We start from the raw sequence: 19543 nt of genomic DNA, 5'->3' as shown, positions 1-19543 counted from the left end.
TTTCCATAGGCTCACCATTCATTATAGTGGCCCAAACACTGCAGTCAAGGGCTGAACACTTGAGTGCATGATACAGCCAAGCTACAGCTTTACAGCCAGATTACATAAACTCCCCTATTTATTAGTCAGTGTTGGAATATGTGCCCCATTCTCATAATAATAAGCTCAAATTGTTTCATATTTACACAAGCTGGCTTCCAGCCAGGCTCCGATCTCACAGCCTGTGCAGCAATTTACATTTGAATACTCATAGTGCTTAATATTTTATATTGATTGTTGATACTTGAAAACCTGCAAAGAACAGACCAAGCGTTGCAGGCAGAGGGGAAAGATTAGTTTATTTCAAAACACATTGCCAACACTTGAGTGAAAGCCAAAAGTCCTCAACACAGCAATCACTCGCTAACTTCAGAAGAAATAGGGATGCTTCATCTTGCCTTATATGTACCATTGGACCAAGGTTATTTACGCACAAGACAAATATATACCCACTCCCAGCAGGAGAGTGACGATTTTTTAAATATTAATAAATTGTTTGATTTTGTTCAAGAAGTGCTTCTTGCCTGTATCCTCTCTCTGTCCATATTTATAAGGCATCATTTTACTTTACCTCAGTGGAAGATCACATTTTTTTGGTAGGTAAATTTCATTCATGGATAATGGGAAAGAGACTGCAATCACACATCTCAAAAAGTTCTTAACTATCTTACTCATCTTTTGGAGGCAGTACAAATGACATAGGAGTGCTGAATTAGATAGTAGAATTGCACTGTGCTTAAACACTTGGACAAATCTTCAAGTGTTGAGGTCCACTGACTTCAAACAAGCTGTATAAATCTGTACCAGCTGAAGACATAGTCTTAGAAATCTTGTTCTTGTGCTTACAGAGGAAAAGCAGGATCTCAAAGTATTTCAGTTCTTTTATAAGATCTCATACTGGCTGATTGACCTTATGCAAGTCACTATGCCTTCTTGCTTCTTGTCCCTAAACTGATGATAAGAAAAATTTAAGGCTCCTCCTCTGGGGTATTGTAGTGTATGCTGAAATGAGGACATTGAGAGCTATATGTATGGCTATTAAGAATGAATCTTTTTAAGTGCCACTCAGGCTAACCACTGGCTTCTAAGTGAGCCACAATAGAGGTGCTGGCTATTGAACATTTTTCTCTCTCTACCTCCCCTCATATGCTCATGCTTGACATTAGGCAGGAAAGTTAGTAAGGAAGTTTCTTCAATTCTATGTTCTTGTTGTTTAATATCAAAATAATAGTTAACTGCAAAGTGAGAAGCATCATATTCTTTTTGCAATAAGCTATCAATATAGCATCAATTCAAACATATCTTTTAGTCAACCATTAAAAAAATATATCTCAGAATATTTAGATGCTGAAGCCAGGTATAACCATGAAAAGGAAAATCTGTAATGATATCATTTAGGACGCTGGCAAATAGAAGCTAACAACTACCCTTTGGGCATTTGAAATATGTTGGGACTGATAAGAGACCCTGTTTAAGTGACAATAAATACTAGTTGCACAGAATGGTTAGCTATATAATTGCACATAATTTTTTCAGGTCTAATTCGCCTGCAAGAGCTCATCAAAGCACCTTCTAGATACAACATTAAAATCAAAATCCGCCAACTGCCCTCTGGGAATAAAGACGCCAGGCCTTTACTCAAGGAGATGAAGAAGGGCAAGGAGTTCTACGTGATATTTGATTGCTCACATGAAACAGCAGCAGAAATCCTTAAGCAGGTAAGGGGGAAGGGGTGAAAAATCATGACATTCATTTTAGATCCAGAAATCTGTCACCCTCTCTGGTTTTCATTTGCTGGGAAACACTAAAACTGAAAGCATTTACGAGTTAGGCCAAAGGCTTGTTAACACCAGGTGCAGAAGTTGTTACAGAATGTGCAGCATCATTGCAGCACTCCACAAGACTACATGGCTTCACAGAGCCATAAGGACCAACAGCAGAAGAGAAAACCGTAGATATCCTGCAGAAGGAAATATGCATTTCCTTTTAATCCTTCAGTTTCTACTTGACTAGGAAAGTTGTTGCATTTATTTTAGCTTGTTGAGGTTTAATCAATAGAGCTTTTATGTCTTCCCCATAACAAAAATGAAAGAACACGTTTTGGAGTGCTTAGGGAGCAGCTCACATTGAGTTATTGCCTCCACAGAGGCTGCACATCAGGCCCAGTGCTGGCTCTAGTAACAGCAGGGCACTGATCCATCACATACAAGAGCATAACTCTGCATTCACATTTCTGTAACAAAGCAAGATTTGGTCTGCTGGTACTACCTCACTGAATTTTAAACTCTGGTACAGCAAAAGGCTGGAACGGAGACAGTATAGGAAGGAGAATATACATACTTTAAAACAGGAAGAAAGGCTATTGCACAAGGGTTGACATAGCCCTGACCTAAGCGTGAGAGTTGGACAGCCACACAAGGCAAGGACGAGCACCACAAAGCCTGATGTTAATGGGCTGGGACGTTACCAGAGGCACACACAGAGTGGTGTAAATTAGAATTTACTCTTGTCACTTGTAATATATTTCTAGACAATCAAAGTCTAAAGCACTGGCTCCTGCAATTCGTACACAGAAAGACAATAATTCTGAGCAAGTAGTATAATGGGAATGTCATTTCCCTTTTTACTACAATTTTAAGTATGAGGGGTTGGTTTTTTTACTGTAAATTTGCCTGATGGGAAACACTGATCTCTGAAGACCACCAGAGAGGTTCCACTTATCTCAATGCACAGATAAGGGCTGCCCCATAAAGGTTAAAACCTACGCTGTCATCCCAGAATGTTTTGCTGAAATACTAAAGTTACGCAGAGTAGCAGTCTGTGATAACTAAGTAACTAAGATAACTTCCTGAACCCATTAGTCTGCAGAGCCTGAAACCATCCTCTCCAGAATGGAGAATCTTGATCCTGTGAATATAGACTTGCAGGGTGGTGTCCTAAATCAGATGCACTACAGCTGAGAGCAGCACACAAGTTCCCATGGGCTAGTAGGGTTAGATTTACTGCTGTCAGGAAAGTTGGTCTATACTAAATTGTAGTATTTTCTTGGTGCAAGTGGTGTATTTAAGCTACAGCAGAGCCAGACGCAAGCATGATGTTGGGAATATGAAGGAAGAGCAAGGGGAGAGTGCACAAACACACCTTGCATGATGGGGAACGCCCTGTAGCAAGCAGCATTAACTGGACATGGGGTGGACAGGAGAGCCGCTATCCTCTCACATTGCTCCCTGTAGGGCTGTCCAAAGGTGCTAAAACATGACAGCAGGAATGAGCTGCTCCAAAATGAAATTTGTGGGGAAAGAACTAAACTGACAACACGAATTTGGAAGGATGTGCAAGAAGGAAGTATAGATGTCTGGCACACTGCAGGAGGCACAAAGCTTCAGGTATACAAGGCTGAGTATGAAAAAATAAATAAACAAAATAACCTTAGTGTCAAAGAAAGAAGAGGAAGTGCTAAAAGATGCCCTGCTAAGACAGGGCAAAGTAGCAGAACAGTTTGTGTGGAAAATGGATCAAGGAGACGACTGACAGGCTGCATATATAGATAATGCTCTCCAGTGCCTTAAGAACTCAGAGAACGATGGTGAATGGCAGTGTAGGAGAAAACAGGAAAATTAAGAAAGGCATACAGCGCTGTGGAAAAGGAAGCAACATAAACATAGGCTAGAAAGAAAGGGAAAATGGTTTTCATAAGAGATAGTTCTGTGGCTAAATCTAGGTGCTGGCAGCAGTAACTCAGGTTTTGAAGTTCCTCACTGACAAAGGCAGCTGTGAAATGTGGAGGCATAGAGGGCTCTGAATTCATGTGGGACTCATCTGATTGTAGGTTAGCTACATGAAGTACTATGGTTCACATTCTCATCACTGCACACACAAACCCCTATATAATTTTAAACTGAATGACAATAAGGTATTATAAAGAATACTATGGAAATTATTGTAAGAAAACTGCAATATTCATAGAGAATATTTTTGACATTGTAAATGATCCAATAGATATCTCAGGAAAAATACATATCATTGTGAAGTTATTTAAGATTTCTAATAGGAGTAGGAATCAGAGCCAACAGTCACCTAAACCTGTTCCCAAAGCAACAATTCCTTTTCTGCCTACTGTGTTTATAATAATCTAGTAGATGCTTAGTAACCTGCACAGAAGAAGGTAAAGGAAGTGGAGATTTGTAGTGGGTTGGGTTGCAGTGGGTATTTTACAGATTAAAAATGCAGCATGGTCACACAGGGACATACCCACAGTTGTTTGTGCTCAGTTCTTGTGTCCCATTCATCCTCCAATCCTGCCCTTCTTCCAGCAGTTCCTGGGGCTGGCAGCAGCAGCAATGGCGCTGCAAGCAGGATCCACTTGCGCCAGCGTTTAGGGGACACTGGCTGTGGCATGGCTTGTTTCCCAGGAAGGGAGGGCAAGGGATGCCCAAAGCCTCTTTCTTGGAGCAAAAAGATTATCCCATCCAGAATTATGTCCTGAAAGAGTTGGCATATGGAGCTGTAATTGGCAGTATGGAGCTACCTGACCCAGCCGCGTTACGAGGCTGTGGAACCAGGGGAGGTGACCTCTTCACTTGCCTCCTTCAACCTTTAGTTTATAAATTCACACAAAAGATTTCTTCTCTTAAATGGGACTGTCTTGCTTATTTATAGCTTCAACTAAAGCACCACTGAGCCACACTTCTTCATTGTGCACAAGAAAAAGCAAATCAATAACCTAATTTAAACAAAATACAAAGTCTTCACAAAGCTGAATAATCTATTCCCTAAACTCACACATTTCCCCTTCTCTGTGACATGCTGCACGGGCTTTCACAGTCCCCAACCAATTTAATGAGGCCTGGCCCTTTCATCACCCAGATCTGGAAGGAACAAAAGGAAATTGTGCTTATTAATTGCTGTCTTTTCCAATAGTCACTTTGAATTTTCTCTCCATATTCTCTTACAAGGGTTGGTAACCTCATGTGACCGGTGCATGGCACCTGAGGGAGTTTTCCAGCTTCTGTTGCCTGTACCAGGTAACTACATAAACCAGCAGCTCTTCTGCCCAAAGTGACCCACTCCAAAGGAATCACGATATTCCAAAATTACTTGACCTGGAAGGTTATGCCAGCTGGGTTTTCAAACAAGATGTGTCCACCAGATGATCTGAGGGAAAAAGTTGCAGCTGCTCTGCATCTCACATAACCTACATGAAAATCTTAGCTGCTGGAGCTTTAAAGCTCATGAAGTCGAAACAAATCATCTGACAAGGAGCAAGATCTTGTAGAGCATTGTCCAAACACAGGAGCTAAGTTCAGCTGTGGCTTCTTTGGGTAAAATTGTGATGTCCAAAGTTCTGCTGAGTTTAAACTCTGTAGTAACCTACATGTTTGACTTCAGCATTGACGGTCCTGCTCTGCTCTCAGGGTGCCTAGCATTTCTTTCCTTTCCAAGCCTAGAAATACACATCCCTGACAGAGAAAATAAGGCATCAAACTTGCGTAAGACCAACATTACTCAGTTCCTTACACAAGGAAGTGGGGAACACTTTCTTAAGGAAAAAGCTGATGATTACATTTACCTGAAATATTTTGTGGACAGAGATATGGTGCTCTGTTGAGACCAGGGAAGTAATCCCAAAAGTCACTTAAATCTAGCTGTTGCAAATTGCCATCTGTTTTATGCACGAATATTCCAATATATCCTGCACATACTGTATTTAGTTTGATACTGCCTTTTTGTATGAGGAACTTAGTTCAAGAGGTTAGGTTGTTCCAGTTAACCTTCATTTTTTTCTTTTAACACTCCAAGAATTGATTTTACTGGTAGGCAAATTCTTTAAAAAACTTCATGAAATGCACTATATATTTAAGCGGCTTTAGGACATTCACAGAGCACTTTATAGACTTCTATGTTAGCTTTCCCTTTGCAACAAATGAAGAGCAAAATAATTCAGTTCCTACAGAAGTATGAAAACTAAGTGTCAACATAATATACTTTTGAGCTACAGTAATGAATGTAAGAAAATAAAACTTCAGTTCCTGAGTATGTTCCTTCTAGTAACTTGACAGATAGGCTGAAGCCTATCTCTGCAAAGAAAAGGCAGGATTAGCTCAGTTCTCACTGCCTCTGGAGAAGTACCAGTGGCAGATCCCCCAAGCCCCAGGGTGAGAAACAGAGACATACTCACCTGTTTCTCCTCTCTTACTTATTTTAAAAGGGGGTTGTTGATAGGGGAACATCCTCTTCGGACTACCTGGTTACTGCTGAATGGCATCAGATGGTGAGAGCATTGGTCCCTAAGGCATGTGTGTGTCCACAGAACTAAATGTGACCATTGCCTTGGAAGCTTTATTCAGAGATTAGAAGATACAGCAGCATGGGCTATAAATGAAAGTACAGTCTTTTGCTATCCTTGCTGTTTAACTTCATAGTTGCACTATGCCGAGACCTCTGCTTCTTTGTTCTTGTTAGCTGTGCTGTCTACATGAAAATGAAACTAGTTACGTAAACTCAGTGCAGTGACGTCCTTGCTACATCTTGCACATGTAGTTGTTCTTTGCTTCCTTGGAAGATTCACTGAATGGTGCAAATGCAAGTAGACTGTCTAACTGAAAGAGTGCTTTCAGTATTGGTGCTGTGATATGACATCCATGCTGGAGTTTGAAAGGCAATGCTGCTGCCCTAACCCCCTGGGATCTCTTCAGGAAGCAGAAGGAGCCAGCCACAGCCCTAGCCCAATACATTAGTCCTGCGCTATTGCTAAGGCACTTGCTTCCAGCTGGACTCCAATACTAGCAAGTAATGTATCTTGTTTCTTGACATGGCTCATGTCCATGTTGCAGCTGCACTGCTGCTGTGACTGAGATGCAGGTTTCCAGTGTGTTAAGCCATGTTCAAGTAAAGCTGTCTACGTAGAATCCAGGGAAGACCCATAAGCACAATATAAACCTTTTATAGAATCTTAGAATAGTTAGGGTTGGAAAGGGCCTTAAGATCATCTAGTTCCAACCACCCTGCCATGGTCAGGTTCGCCTCACACTAGACCATGTAGCCCAAGGCTCTGTCCAACCTGGCCCTGAACACGGCCAGGGATGGAGCATTCACAACTTCCCTGGGCAACCCATTCCAGTGCCTCACCACCCTCACAGTAAAGAACTTCTTCCTTACATCTAACCTAAATCTCCCTTAAGTTTGAACCCATTACCCCTTGTCCTATCACTACAGTCCTTGATGAAGAGTCCCTCCCCAGCGTCCCTATAGCTCCCCTTCAGATACTGGAAGGCTGCTATGAGGTCTCCACGCAGCCTTCTCTTCCCCAGGCTGAACAGACCCGACTTTCTCAGCCTGTCTTCATACGGGAGGTGCTCCAGTCCCCTGATCATCCTCGTGGCCCTCCTCTGGACTTGTTCCAACAGTTCCATGTCCTTTTTATGTTGAGGACACCAGAACTGCACACAATACTCCAGGTGAGGTCTCACAAGAGCAGAGCAGAGGGGCAGGATCACCTCCTTGGACCTGCTGGTCACGCTCCTTTTGATGCAGCCCAGGATACGGTTGGCTTTCTGGGCTGCAAGCGCACACTGAAGCCGGCTCATGTTCATTTTCTCATTGACTAACACTCCCAAGTCCTTCTCTGCAGGGCTGCTCTAAATCTCCTCTCTGCCCAGTCTGTAGCTGTGCCTGGGATTGCTCCAACCCAGGTGTAGGACCTTGCACTTGTCATGGTTGAACTTCATCAGGTTGGCATCTGCCCAGCTCATAAGCATGCCAAGGTCCCTCTGGATGGCATCCCTTCCCTGCAGCGTATCAACTGAACCACACAGCTTGGTGTCATCAGCAAACTTGCTGAGGGCGCACTCAATCCCACTGTCCATGTCACCAACAAAGATGTTGAACAAGACCGGTCCCAACACCGATCCCTGAGGGACGCCACTCGTTACTGGTTTCCAGCCAGACATCGAGCCATTGACCACAACTCTCTGCTTGTGGCCATCCAGCCAGTTCTTTATCCACCAAGTGGTCCATCTATCAAACTGATGTCTCTCCAATTTAGAGACAAGGATTTCGTGTGGGACAGTGTCGAGCGCTTTGCACAAGTCCAGGTAGATGACATCAACTGCTCTACCCCTGTCCATCAGTTCTGTAGCCCCATCGTAGAAGGCCACCAAATTGGTCAGGCAGGATTTCCCCTTAGTGAAGCCATGCTGGCTGTCACCAAGCACCTTGTTGTTTTTCATGTGCCTTAGCATGCCTTCCAGGAGAATGTGCTCCAAGATTTTGCCAGGCACAGAGGTGAGACTGACTGGTCTGTAATTCCCCGGGTCTTCCATTTTCCCCTTCTTGAAAAAAACCCTTTTTCCAGTTGTCAGCAACTTCACCTGACTGCCATGATTTTTTTTAATATGATGGCCAGTGGCTTAGCAACTTCCTTCGCCAGCTCCTTCAGGACCCGCGGATGGATTCCATCAGGTCCCATAGAGTTGTGCATGTTCAGGTTCTTAAGATGGTCTCGAACCTGATCCTCTCCTATGGTGGGCCTAAGGTCTTCATTCTCACAGTCCCAGCATCTGCCTTCCAAGACTTTGTATTGAACACCTGAGGGGCAAGGAGGCAAAGGGGCTTTTATACATTATATCTTGCTGATCTTAAAAAACAGTTGTAGTGCAAATTAATTGGGTAATGAAATGCATTCATTTAATGGTCATGAAATTAAATGATAGCATGAGTGAGGAAAATGAAAAGTTAAAGCAAGCAGAGTATTTGGTGCATTTCCTACTAATATTCTTTGCCATCATTCAGGTTTCAGTCTGCCTTGAAGGAAGACTGACACTAGCTCTAAATGAGGAAGTGATCTTTTTACAAGATGAACAAATGCAGGCTGAAGCTGGGTTGTGATGCACTCCAGGACCAGGGCACCCAAAGAGATTTACAGACATAAGAGAGAATATTTTAATCCAGTTTCTGTCATTTTAACATATATAATCTGACCACTGATACTTTTTCAGATTCACATTGCAGTTCATGACCCACAGCTAAATGTACACATCAGCAAAAGATAAGGCCCAGGCTTCTGATCTAAAGTGCATGATCAGAGGTGGAAGTCTCTTTATCTTATTTGCCAAGATAATCTATTATCCAACCATATCTGAGTGTGGCTGAAGAACAGATTTCATACACGATAGGATGGGTAGATCTGCAAGGAGGATGGAGAATATTTTAGCTTGGTTTCACCAGTTTACACTCTCTAAGTTCCACAGTAAGTAAAAGCTATTATTATTTAAATAGGACATTTATCTCCGATGTATAATTATTTGAATAATTGCATGCAGAGTTGTTTAAATAGGAATGTATAATGAAATCTCATTCTAATTTCTTATGGGTAGCTGTGTATTTATAAACCAGTCTTCCCTTCTCTGTTCTGGGCTGCTGTGCTCATTTTCTGTAGTGGGGAGGACTTTTGCTCTGTTGGAAGAGCCTGTACAGCTGCTTTGCAAGGTACTTCACAGGCATCCCAAACTGAAAGGAGTCTTTGCTCTTAACATGATTTTATCATTTTCTCGCTCCTGGTAGCTGCTAGAAGCTGCTTTCCCTGTACCTGCTGTGTTGCAAACATACGGAAGAGAAATCCTTACAGCTCTCATACTAAAAGGATCACCCAAGTCATTGAGGCTTGGGAATCATTAATGCTTTGTGGTCTCCAGCATAATACTCAGCATTCCTCCTGCTTTTGCCTTAACTTGTCTTCATCTCGTGTTTTCCTAATACCATCCATTAGAGTGGGCATTTGGTACTACCATGAAATCATCATTCATTGGTAATTTTACTTAGTGACTGTATTGCCCTAAAACACAAGTTATTATTACAAAGCCTTTACAGTCCATAAATAAATAGCAGCCTATTTAGATCAGTCTGCAGATCTAACTCACAGTGATGTCACAGTGATGTCTAAGTGCTATATAACTGTTAACTAATTATCATCCTTAATGACTGTTAAAAGGGAGGACAACCAGTTAAGGCTGTGCTTGTGACCAGTGCTAAGGGAGAGGGCAGAGCTCGGTGGCAGATCAGGGCCCAGCCTGGGACACAGATAACATCAACTTTTATTCCTTAACCAGACAAGGATATTATTAACATGTGTGTGCACTTACAAGCTCCCTTCCAGCTGTCAGTGTCTTCATATTTTAATTGAGTCATTGTTAATATAGAAAATACAAAAGTAATGTGTTAATTAAGTTTTCCTGGGCTGCTGCAATACTTCTTTGGAAGAATTTCAGCAGGCATCTTTCATGGAGCCCGTGGGTGCCAACTACCATCATGAACCTGTGTCTTGGTTATGGCAGATAACATTGCTGACTGAACCTTGCTTTTTACATGCAATTGCCTTTGGTTTTCAAGGGTTTGGTTTGCTAAGGTTTTCCAAGGTTCTTGGGGGCAGATTAGTTTTGTTTGTGGCTTTATTGTTATTGGTTTGTTAGTTTTTTTTCCCCCAAAGACAATCCTGTAGCATGACTTCTGAAATCATTATTATTCACAGGTTTGTGTGTGTTCTGTTTATAACGCACTTGTTTATAACATACTTGGAATACAAGTATGTTTATAACATGCTTGGAAATTAATACTCACATAAAAAGTTTTAATCAAAAATGTGTCCAGGAGGCAAATACTCCTCTCATGCTACTACCCTTGGATTTGTGAGGAAATCAGTAACTGAATTACCTTGGATTTACTATCTGGGCTGGCTACTCAGTGTAGCTGCAGCAGCACAAGCTGGGTAGCACTTCCCAAACATACAGGCTACACACTTTATAATTATTCTAGTTAGTGTGTCTGTCTAATTATTGCCCAATTAATGTAAAGCTGTATTTTAAGGCATTATATGGCTTAACATTTTCCTGGCTTTCCATCATCTTACTATTTCTATGCAGGCAGATTGCAGTTTATGTCGTCTGATAACAGAAGCACAATGACTTGATGTTAGCTCTTCTATCTAAAGCTAGAATCAAAACTGTAATGAATCAATAATGTAAAGCTGGGTAGTTGTATCCTCCTGTTTACACTTCTTAGTATGAATTTGCTTTTATAATAGAGTAACACCATGGACGAAGTGCAAACTTCCTGTAGAGGACCAAATAAGTTTAGGTATACAGAGGGTTATCTGAGTTCAAACCACACTTAACAGCTGGTCTGTGCCCCATATGAAGCAAATGGGTTTTTTCAATACAGTATAAGCTCAAAAGAGACCTGCATCGTAAAAATCCTGGCTGGCACCTCCTTCCTACAACAGGTACCTTAGACACAGAAATCCAGCAGCTCCAGGGAGTAGAATTGAGTCCAGCCAGGTCAGCTGGGAAACACAGCATGCGAAAGTTTCCATTGATGTTACCATATATCATTTTCTGTGTGTAAGTAGGGAAGGAGTATCAGTCTCCAGGGCTGCTAGATTGCTTATTTCTACAGGTAATAAAACAACTCTAAAAAACGGAATAGAAGAGGACTAATAAAATAAGAAATAAAAAAGCAATTTTGACATGTATATTCAGTGGAGCATTTCAATAAAATATTTGCCTTCTGTCTTGGTTTTTAGTGGCTGGAAATGGATTGGTTGGTTGTGATTAACACTAAGCTATTTTTATTGTCTACTGCATCTTAGAAACTTCAAGTTTTTTTGGGTTTTTTTTGTGTGTTTTGTTTTGTTCTTTGTGAGGAATTGCCATACACAGTCACACAACTGATTTTCAGAGGCTTTTGCCATGAAAGAGAATTTTGGCAAGCAAATCACACTATATTCCCCTTTCAAACAGCTATTCAGATACTGCTAAATATCCTAAAATACTACTAATAGCAGCTGCTTACGTTACTGTAATCAAAACTGAATAACATTTAACCTTTGTCTGTTTTACTGTCATGGTGATGAATTCTTCTGTAGTTTCCTAGCTCATAATTCCTCCTCCTTTTCACAAGATCCCAGAGAGGGCAAGATAAAAACACTTGCATCATGGTAATAAAGCGTGTGGACACGGCAACAAGCGTAGGTGATGCTGGGCTGAAACTGTAGAGCATCATGTTATGCACCATCAGGGGTGTTTTATGTAAGCATTCCCAATGATTTTTGAAGGGGGGCTGAGGGAAAAAATGCATCCCTCTAGAAGTTTCCCGCAATGTGAGGGCTGGGAAGAAAAAATCATCCTCTTCTGCCCAAAGTGGCCAGTCAATATGCATTTGAATGCCATCTATACTTCGCAGATCTTCAGAAGGTCTGGAAAATTAATCCAGACCAGAAATCCTTTCATACCAGTTGTTTTGACAACCTCCTGCAGACCTGCATTTCCCAGGTAGAACAAGAGGTATTTATAGAAGCTTTCTTCTTTTTGTTTTTTTTTTTCTTGCTTACCTCAGTGAGCACTCACCAGTCTTGCTCTCACACGGTAATGCAGCATGAAAAAACCTGCACCTAAGCACTTTTCCTTACAAATTCTGGTTGCTGATAGTAAATTCCTTTTTAACATTTCTAAACTGCAGACTAAAGGGTTTCACTTTTTAAAAATCAGCTTTTTGTTGTTGCTAGTAATTCTTCTTGTCCTAGAACTTTTGCAATTTTTAACCTCTTTCCAGAGGTGATAGAAACATAATCTAAATACAATAGCATTTTTTTTTTGCGCCTGAAGAAAAATGTACATTTGTGATCGTTTTCATGACCTGTAGCATATTGTTCCAGATTAACCAATGCTTTTCAAAAGACTGTGTGGTACACTGGAAGCATCCAAACTAAAGTACATTCACCTTTCAATCTCTTTCAACAGGTTCTCTCCATGGGAATGATGACTGAATACTACCACTACTTTTTTACAACTCTGGTAAGGAACACGAAAGATTTGGAGTGATGTAGGTGTTGTTGTTGCAGAAAAGACAACTTTAAATTTCCAATTTTTCTAGATCTTTCTTGCCATTATTCAAGGAAAACCCTGGACAATGGGTACTAACACTCATTAGTAATACCAGGACTCACAATTTTGTAAGGAAGCTGTTTTGCAGTATCCGTGGGGCTGGCTAACACTTTAATACAATGAAAATGAATGGGAGTACTGTGCTTAAGGAGGAGCCATTGGTACAGGTGGATCAGAGTGAAATAAAATAATGAGTCAATGACTTTGCAATGGATCCAAGATCAATCACCACAGGTGGTGTTGCTCGTCTCTAAAAGCACAGACTCATAGAATGGTTTGGGTTGGAAGGGACCTTAAGGATCATCTCGTTCCAACCCCCCTGCAATGGGCTGGGACACTTTTCAGTAGACCAGGTTGCTCCAAGCCCCATCCAACCTGGCCTTGAACACTGCCAGGGATGAGGCAGCCACAGCTTCTCTGGCAACCTGTTCCAGTGTTCACTGTTTGTTCTAATTAACACACTTCTATAAGAACACAAAATTACATAGGTATAAAATCACCTGGGAAATTTTATACCAAAAGAAAAACCCTACATTTGTTTTGTGGTACAAATCTGTATATGGTACAAATACTCTATAAATACTTGTTTCAGCACATTTTTCCTATATTTTAACTTATATGTTACATATAAATATAACTCAATCCATGCTTGAAGTCCATTTGCATTGTAGACTAGAAAGACAGCAAAGAACCAATGTTGCGAGAACAGTTCTAGAGAGCGGTATTATATCATGTGCATCTGCCTATTCTTTATTTTCTTTCCATATAAAATTTTATGTGGGAGTGAAAAATCATTTTGAATCCAATAGTCAATTCATTAGTTAGAAAAGACTCTCTAGTTGTTTGGAACTTGAAGTAGTAGCTTGAAATAGTCCTCTTTGAGGCCATTTTAACATCAAGAAAAATGTGAATATTATTGTGGAACTTACAGTTTTATACAATAACCAATACAATAAACATTCTCACATAAAATGGTAACCACCACCAACAATACGCATGAGATAGAACAGAGCGCGTATTAGAGCAAGGAGTAAGCAGTGCTGGTGTTACCTCTGCATTGTCGTATTGTAAATGTTGACATTTTGATGGTTACTGTGATAGTAAACCATGACCAACACATTTGTCATTTTACTGGCCTAGTGGGATCAGCAGAAAGTTGTTTTGAAAAACAGCCTTCAGGCTTTGAGAAGCAGTTATCGTATTTCCACTGCCTGATAAATACAACTGTAGAGTGTGCCACACAATTATATCACTTAGAATACCCATTATTTTCCTGCCCTGTAAATGCTGAGCACTGAAGCGCACGGGCTTACTGTGCACTAGCCTGACACATCCATTAGACATACTGGCAGCAAGTCACCTGAAGGAGTCAAGGCAGGAGAAAAATGGGATTCATAAGTAGCAAAAGTTTATTGTTCTCAATACCTATTGGAATTTTCTTTCCCCAAGCTGAGAAATAAGCTTGACATTGGCCAGCTAGTTCCTCATGTTGGTTTGTCAGAGCTCTAGCACTGTTAAAGGACTGCTATAAATTAAAATTAGATACTGCTGTGCAGGTTTTTTGCAAAATAGTGGTATAGTGGAGAAATTATTCTTTATGTTCCGTGGTTTGTGACACGGTTTGTCATAAATTTCACATAGCTTTAGTTTATTCAGATTTATAACCTAAGTGGTCATGACTAAGTTTTGAAGGCAAATAGAGTGTTTACAGGGAAAAAAATACCATTAGCACTTAAGCTTTGGATTGAAAATCGAATGCACTTTTGGCCTAATTTTGCCTTCTGAACATTTTGCTTTAAAAATACTACATCTGTTTTTGTTTGTTTTCTTAATGGTGATTTAGGATCTATTTGCATTAGACCTTGAACCCTACAGATACAGTGGAGTAAATATGACAGGGTTTCGCCTGCTCAACATCGAGAACCCCCACGTTTCGTCGGTCATTGAGAAATGGTCAATGGAGCGTCTGCAGGCACCACCAAAACCAGAGACTGGCCTCCTCGATGGCATGATGACAGTAAGTAAATAGCCACAATGATGCAGGGGCGGCATCTACCACACATTTCATAATGCTGCTCTATCATATGTGAACCGATCCCATTACTGCTTTATTTTACAATGCAAATGCTGAAGTAGCATCCCCAAAACAGACTTCTTTTTAGCTGCTTCTACACAGAAGTGCATTGGCTTCATGAACCAATGTTATACTCGTCTGTGTGACAAACCACTCCCAGAATGTTCTAGAGATGAGTGGCAATACTCCATCACAGTGCCTTCCAGCTAACATCATACATCTTATTGTTGTCGAATGTATATACTGCTGCCTCATTTTTCTAATAATGCCCAACATGGAGTGAAGAACATAAAAATGTTCATAGCAGGTGTACAATTTATAACCTGCAGGGAACGGTATTGTACATGTGGACAGGTAATAGCATTTTTAAATTGGAAAAGTGCCCTTTCTCTTCATTTCCATCATCTACAGCAACTCTGGCTTTTAAGGTATAATTCACAGATAAATGAAAGCTATCACCAAGTCAGGAAATTAGGATTTCCTCCCTACCACTACCCCAAGAAGTAAAGGAAAGAATAGGAACAATTACTTGGGCAGTGTGACTCCATTCGGTTTTGCAGGGTGAAGGATTGCCATCTTTTTGCAATATAAGATAATGTATCTTATGTACTGAGTGCAGTTTGAAGTGTTATGAAATAGACTTTATTGCAGATGATTGATGGGAAAATTTTGAAACATTCTAGCATCCTGAAGAGAAATACATTATGTATGTTATCTCTAGCATTTCAAAAAAGTGTTGCTTGTTTGGGCAGTGCCATTGTGCTCACTCATACACAAAGCAGGGAAGAAAGCTGTCCCTGGGAACTTCTGATGTGAATGCACAAGACCTGCAAGGATAGCTATTCACACATAGCTATTCACCTGCGTTCACTCGACTGTCAAACTAAGAAAAACAAAGTTCTTACTGACTCTTAAGCTCTCATTTGTATATGACTCTTATCCTCTCCTATTCATCTCTATAATATTTTATTGCCCTTGATGCCCTGAAATAGGATGAGTGCCAGGGAAAGCATCTTCCTAGTTGGCTGTGATCATTTAAAAATTCATAGCAAGTTCTGTTTATTCAGTTTGATGGAGAACTGCAATACGGCTATATTTCATTAGGCAATAAGGTTATGACAAGCTGTGTAGTATAAGGAGATCAGGATTACATGCCCTGTTGTCAGCTCAGGATTTCTCCCTTCTGTTTCATGCTGTTTTGTTTGCCCTGATGTCAGCTTGTGGGAAGTCAGCAGGGCATGACCAAGACAGTACTGAGCTCATGTCCCACTTGCCCAAATTGCATACGAAGGCATTTTTGTTCTAATGAGATCTTTTGGTTTCTTTGCAATGATTTAAATAGAACACAATGATCAGAAAAACAAGTTCCAGGACTAAATCTTAGACCCTTTCTTCTTATGCAAAAGTAACGCATCGGTATAAGGCAGTTTGCTTCAGAAAATGAGGTGAGGTGAGGTGACCTTTGCTTTCTCCATGTAACCCCAAGCCCTAAAACAGAGCAGTGAGTGGAGAAAGAAAGGCTGAGGGAGGTAATATAGCTTCCTATCTTCTGGATGAAAGGATGGATGAGTAACAAGTTACACAAACATGAGACTCAAACAGCTGAATCTGAAAGAACATGTCCCCAGTCTAATGTAAAATCTGATGTCCATTGTCACTGATGGGAATCTTTCCATTGTTTTTGGATCAGGCCTTTAGTCTCTGGGTCCATTTGGAACAACTATCTGTTTTAAGACACTTGACAATGAGAGCTGTTATTGTCTCCTCCTTCTTGACTCACCATCTATAATGTTTTCAATTTACTCTGATTGTGGGAGCACTGTTTTGGGCAAACCTTGATGAGTATGTCAAGAGCAATTCCTCATCTGCCATATATTAAGATTAGTTGATAAATTCAGATCACATTTGATTGCCAGCAAAAACCTCCAGTGCTGATAAGACTGATGCTGTTGTAATTTACTTAGGTAAATGAAACAGACAAAGAATGAAATATATTGATTTCCCAAAGGAATCATATGGGAAGTGAATAAAAAATGGATTAGCTTTGCAGTTCATATAAATGAGTCCAGTTTCTCACTGCTGAGTGTGTTTTTTTTAAGGCCCCTGTTTAATTATTTAGTAGCTTTACAAGACAGGTAAGCACTTCATCTTCAGAGCATCCCTGTGCATTAAGCAAAACATGATTATTTCCACCTCACACAAGAGCGCTGGAACACAGCGCAGGTGAAGGTGAGAGTTTTCTAAAACTTCTCAGTGATAAAGGGTGACAGGGCATGCAATCTCAGATCGAGGCATGCTTTTAAACCAAAAAACCCATTCTCAAGAAAACCCTGAGATGCACAAACAGCATCCAGTAATTTCAGTACTGTTTAAGTATCTAAGAGCTGAATTCATCTGCCCTTAGACAACTACAGGTTAGATGGATAAGTCCAACTTAATCGCCAAAAAATACACCTGAAAGAGGCAGTTCACCTCTCTTCAAGACAGCATGGGAGGTGTGGCAAAGGAACAGCCCTAGCAAGATCTCGGTGGGGCCATTTCATATGTTTGTGCCAAAAGCCAATATCCCTGAAGGTAGTAGACACTTAGAGTAGACAACTGCCTGGTGGGATATGTACCAGGTGTTCAGTGGGACTGATTTCCCTGGAAAGCAGGGCCTGCCTACCCTGTGGGTAAGAAAATCCCACAAATGCCATGAGAAGAGCGGCAATGGGGAGCTCGCATAGGCCCCACACGGACAGCTGTCTTACTTGCCCCCATGCCCTGCCAACCCACAAGCTGGGCAGACTGGCTTGAGAACCTGAATGGTGCTTTCACCGTGGTGATTTCAACATAATTCATGGTATTGCACACCTGGAGGTGCTGAGAGTCTTTGGCAAATCCCATGAGGAAACTACAGAAGACTGATTACTGCTAAGTGCTTTACCCCAAGATATGTCTGGAGGGTGGGACCTGAGCTGCTGTATCACCTGAGGCTTCTTAAAATCCTTCTCTGTGCCACAGAGCTGAGTTACCCATACACTCCTTCCCTGTGCTGGACCCAGTCTCTTTCTTCCTGCAGCTATCCAATGTAGCTTACTTCCCAACGCTCGCCTGAAAATACTCTGAAACTAATGCAAGCTTCCAAAAAAAAAAAAGAAGTTTTTGTTGCACCTTAGGTTTTCATGGAGAGCCCAGTAGTGGCATTTTCCATGACAGCAGCACAGGAAGCTGTTCTCAGTAGAGAAAAGCAGGGTGTCAAGATATACATTAAAGAATGCCTTTCTGTTTTTTTTTCGCGCAGACTGAAGCAGCTCTGATGTACGATGCTGTTTACATGGTAGCAGTGGCCTCCCAGCGTGCCTCCCAAATGACTGTCAGCTCTCTGCAGTGCCACAGACACAAGCCGTGGCGTTTTGGACCCAGATTTATGAATCTGATAAAAGAGGCAAGTGTAGACCATCTGCTTATGGTCAGCATAATCCTTCTTTTCTTCTTTACTGCATTGGCTTGTGTTGTTTCTCCATGCTCTTTGTCATGTGCTATGCTTCGGTTTCTGGCACTCAGATACCCATTTCTTCCTTATCTTTCCAGCTGAGAAACATCAAGCTGAGACACTAGGCTTTGGCTTGCATTCTTGCATTCTAGTGGAGACTTTATCTGGTCTTTCAAAAAAAGAGACTGCTAAACCCTAGGTGTGATAAAATCTCAGACTAACACACCAAAGGCTTCCAGAATTTTTCACTCAGTTAATGTCTATTATATATGTTTATAATTTCCAAAAATATGAAATAACTAAAACCAGCCAATTTAGAAAATGAAAGAAAAGTAAGTCTATAGTTTTGTCCCTGTTTCACCACTCAATTCCAATTGTTTTGCTGTTTGCTTGATAAGTAATCAGTATCCAGGAAATATTGCAGCTAGTATTTCTAAAGAAGTAAATAGATTCATGAAGTAATGCACTATGTCCTAAGAATATATCACTGAGCTAGCTTGATCCACAGATGTTCTAGGAAATATACATTTTAGCTGAAATACCTTCAGTCTTCCAAAAATTCGGTTTTTATTATGAATTTCAAATGGAAACTTTTCCTTTAGGGAAGAGTATAGAAATGAAAATTGGAAAATTCTGTGAAATATATATATATATATTATATTTTCCATCAGCTCTTGTCCATGACACGGTGATTCCTATCAAAGCCACATTCATTTGTTTTTGTGTAGGTGGAACAGGATGTGTAGGCTGAGGCACAAGGTAAGAGGTGGCAGCATGTCAGGGCATACACCTGAATCCAGACATGTGGTAGGAGCAAACTGAAAGACATGATATGTGGTGGTTACAGAACATGTAGAAGAGCTATCATCACCTTCTTCAAACCTTTCCAAGTAGTTTTTAGAATTGCCATAGGCGATGCATGGTGATTCACCTACACAGAAAGCATTAAAAGTTTCCAAAACATTACTTTCCACACAGGGTGTTTTATGAATTTTGTTTCCTTGTAAGCTTCTCTCTTTG

The 19543-nt window shown here is 40.8% G+C and overlaps 1 protein-coding gene across 5 annotated transcripts in view; it reads left to right on the top strand.

Annotated features, from left to right (window-relative positions):
* Positions 1-19543, top strand: part of GRIK1 (glutamate ionotropic receptor kainate type subunit 1) — a 170678-nt gene that overhangs the window by 101133 nt on the left and 50002 nt on the right. For all 5 annotated transcript variants that reach the window (XM_065676788.1, XM_065676786.1, XM_065676787.1 and 2 more), the window contains exons 4-7: positions 1576-1757; positions 12831-12884; positions 14818-14991; positions 18332-18475. In XM_065676788.1, the coding sequence (XP_065532860.1) occupies positions 1576-1757; positions 12831-12884; positions 14818-14991; positions 18332-18475 (554 nt within the window). The remainder of the gene's footprint in view (positions 1-1575; positions 1758-12830; positions 12885-14817; positions 14992-18331; positions 18476-19543) is intronic.

This window comes from Lathamus discolor, chromosome 4 (assembly GCF_037157495.1).
Source record: "Lathamus discolor isolate bLatDis1 chromosome 4, bLatDis1.hap1, whole genome shotgun sequence".
NCBI classification, from domain to species: Eukaryota; Metazoa; Chordata; class Aves; order Psittaciformes; family Psittacidae; genus Lathamus; species Lathamus discolor.
Note: the sequence above shows the minus strand (reverse complement) of the source record. Positions and strands in the feature narration are given on the sequence as shown.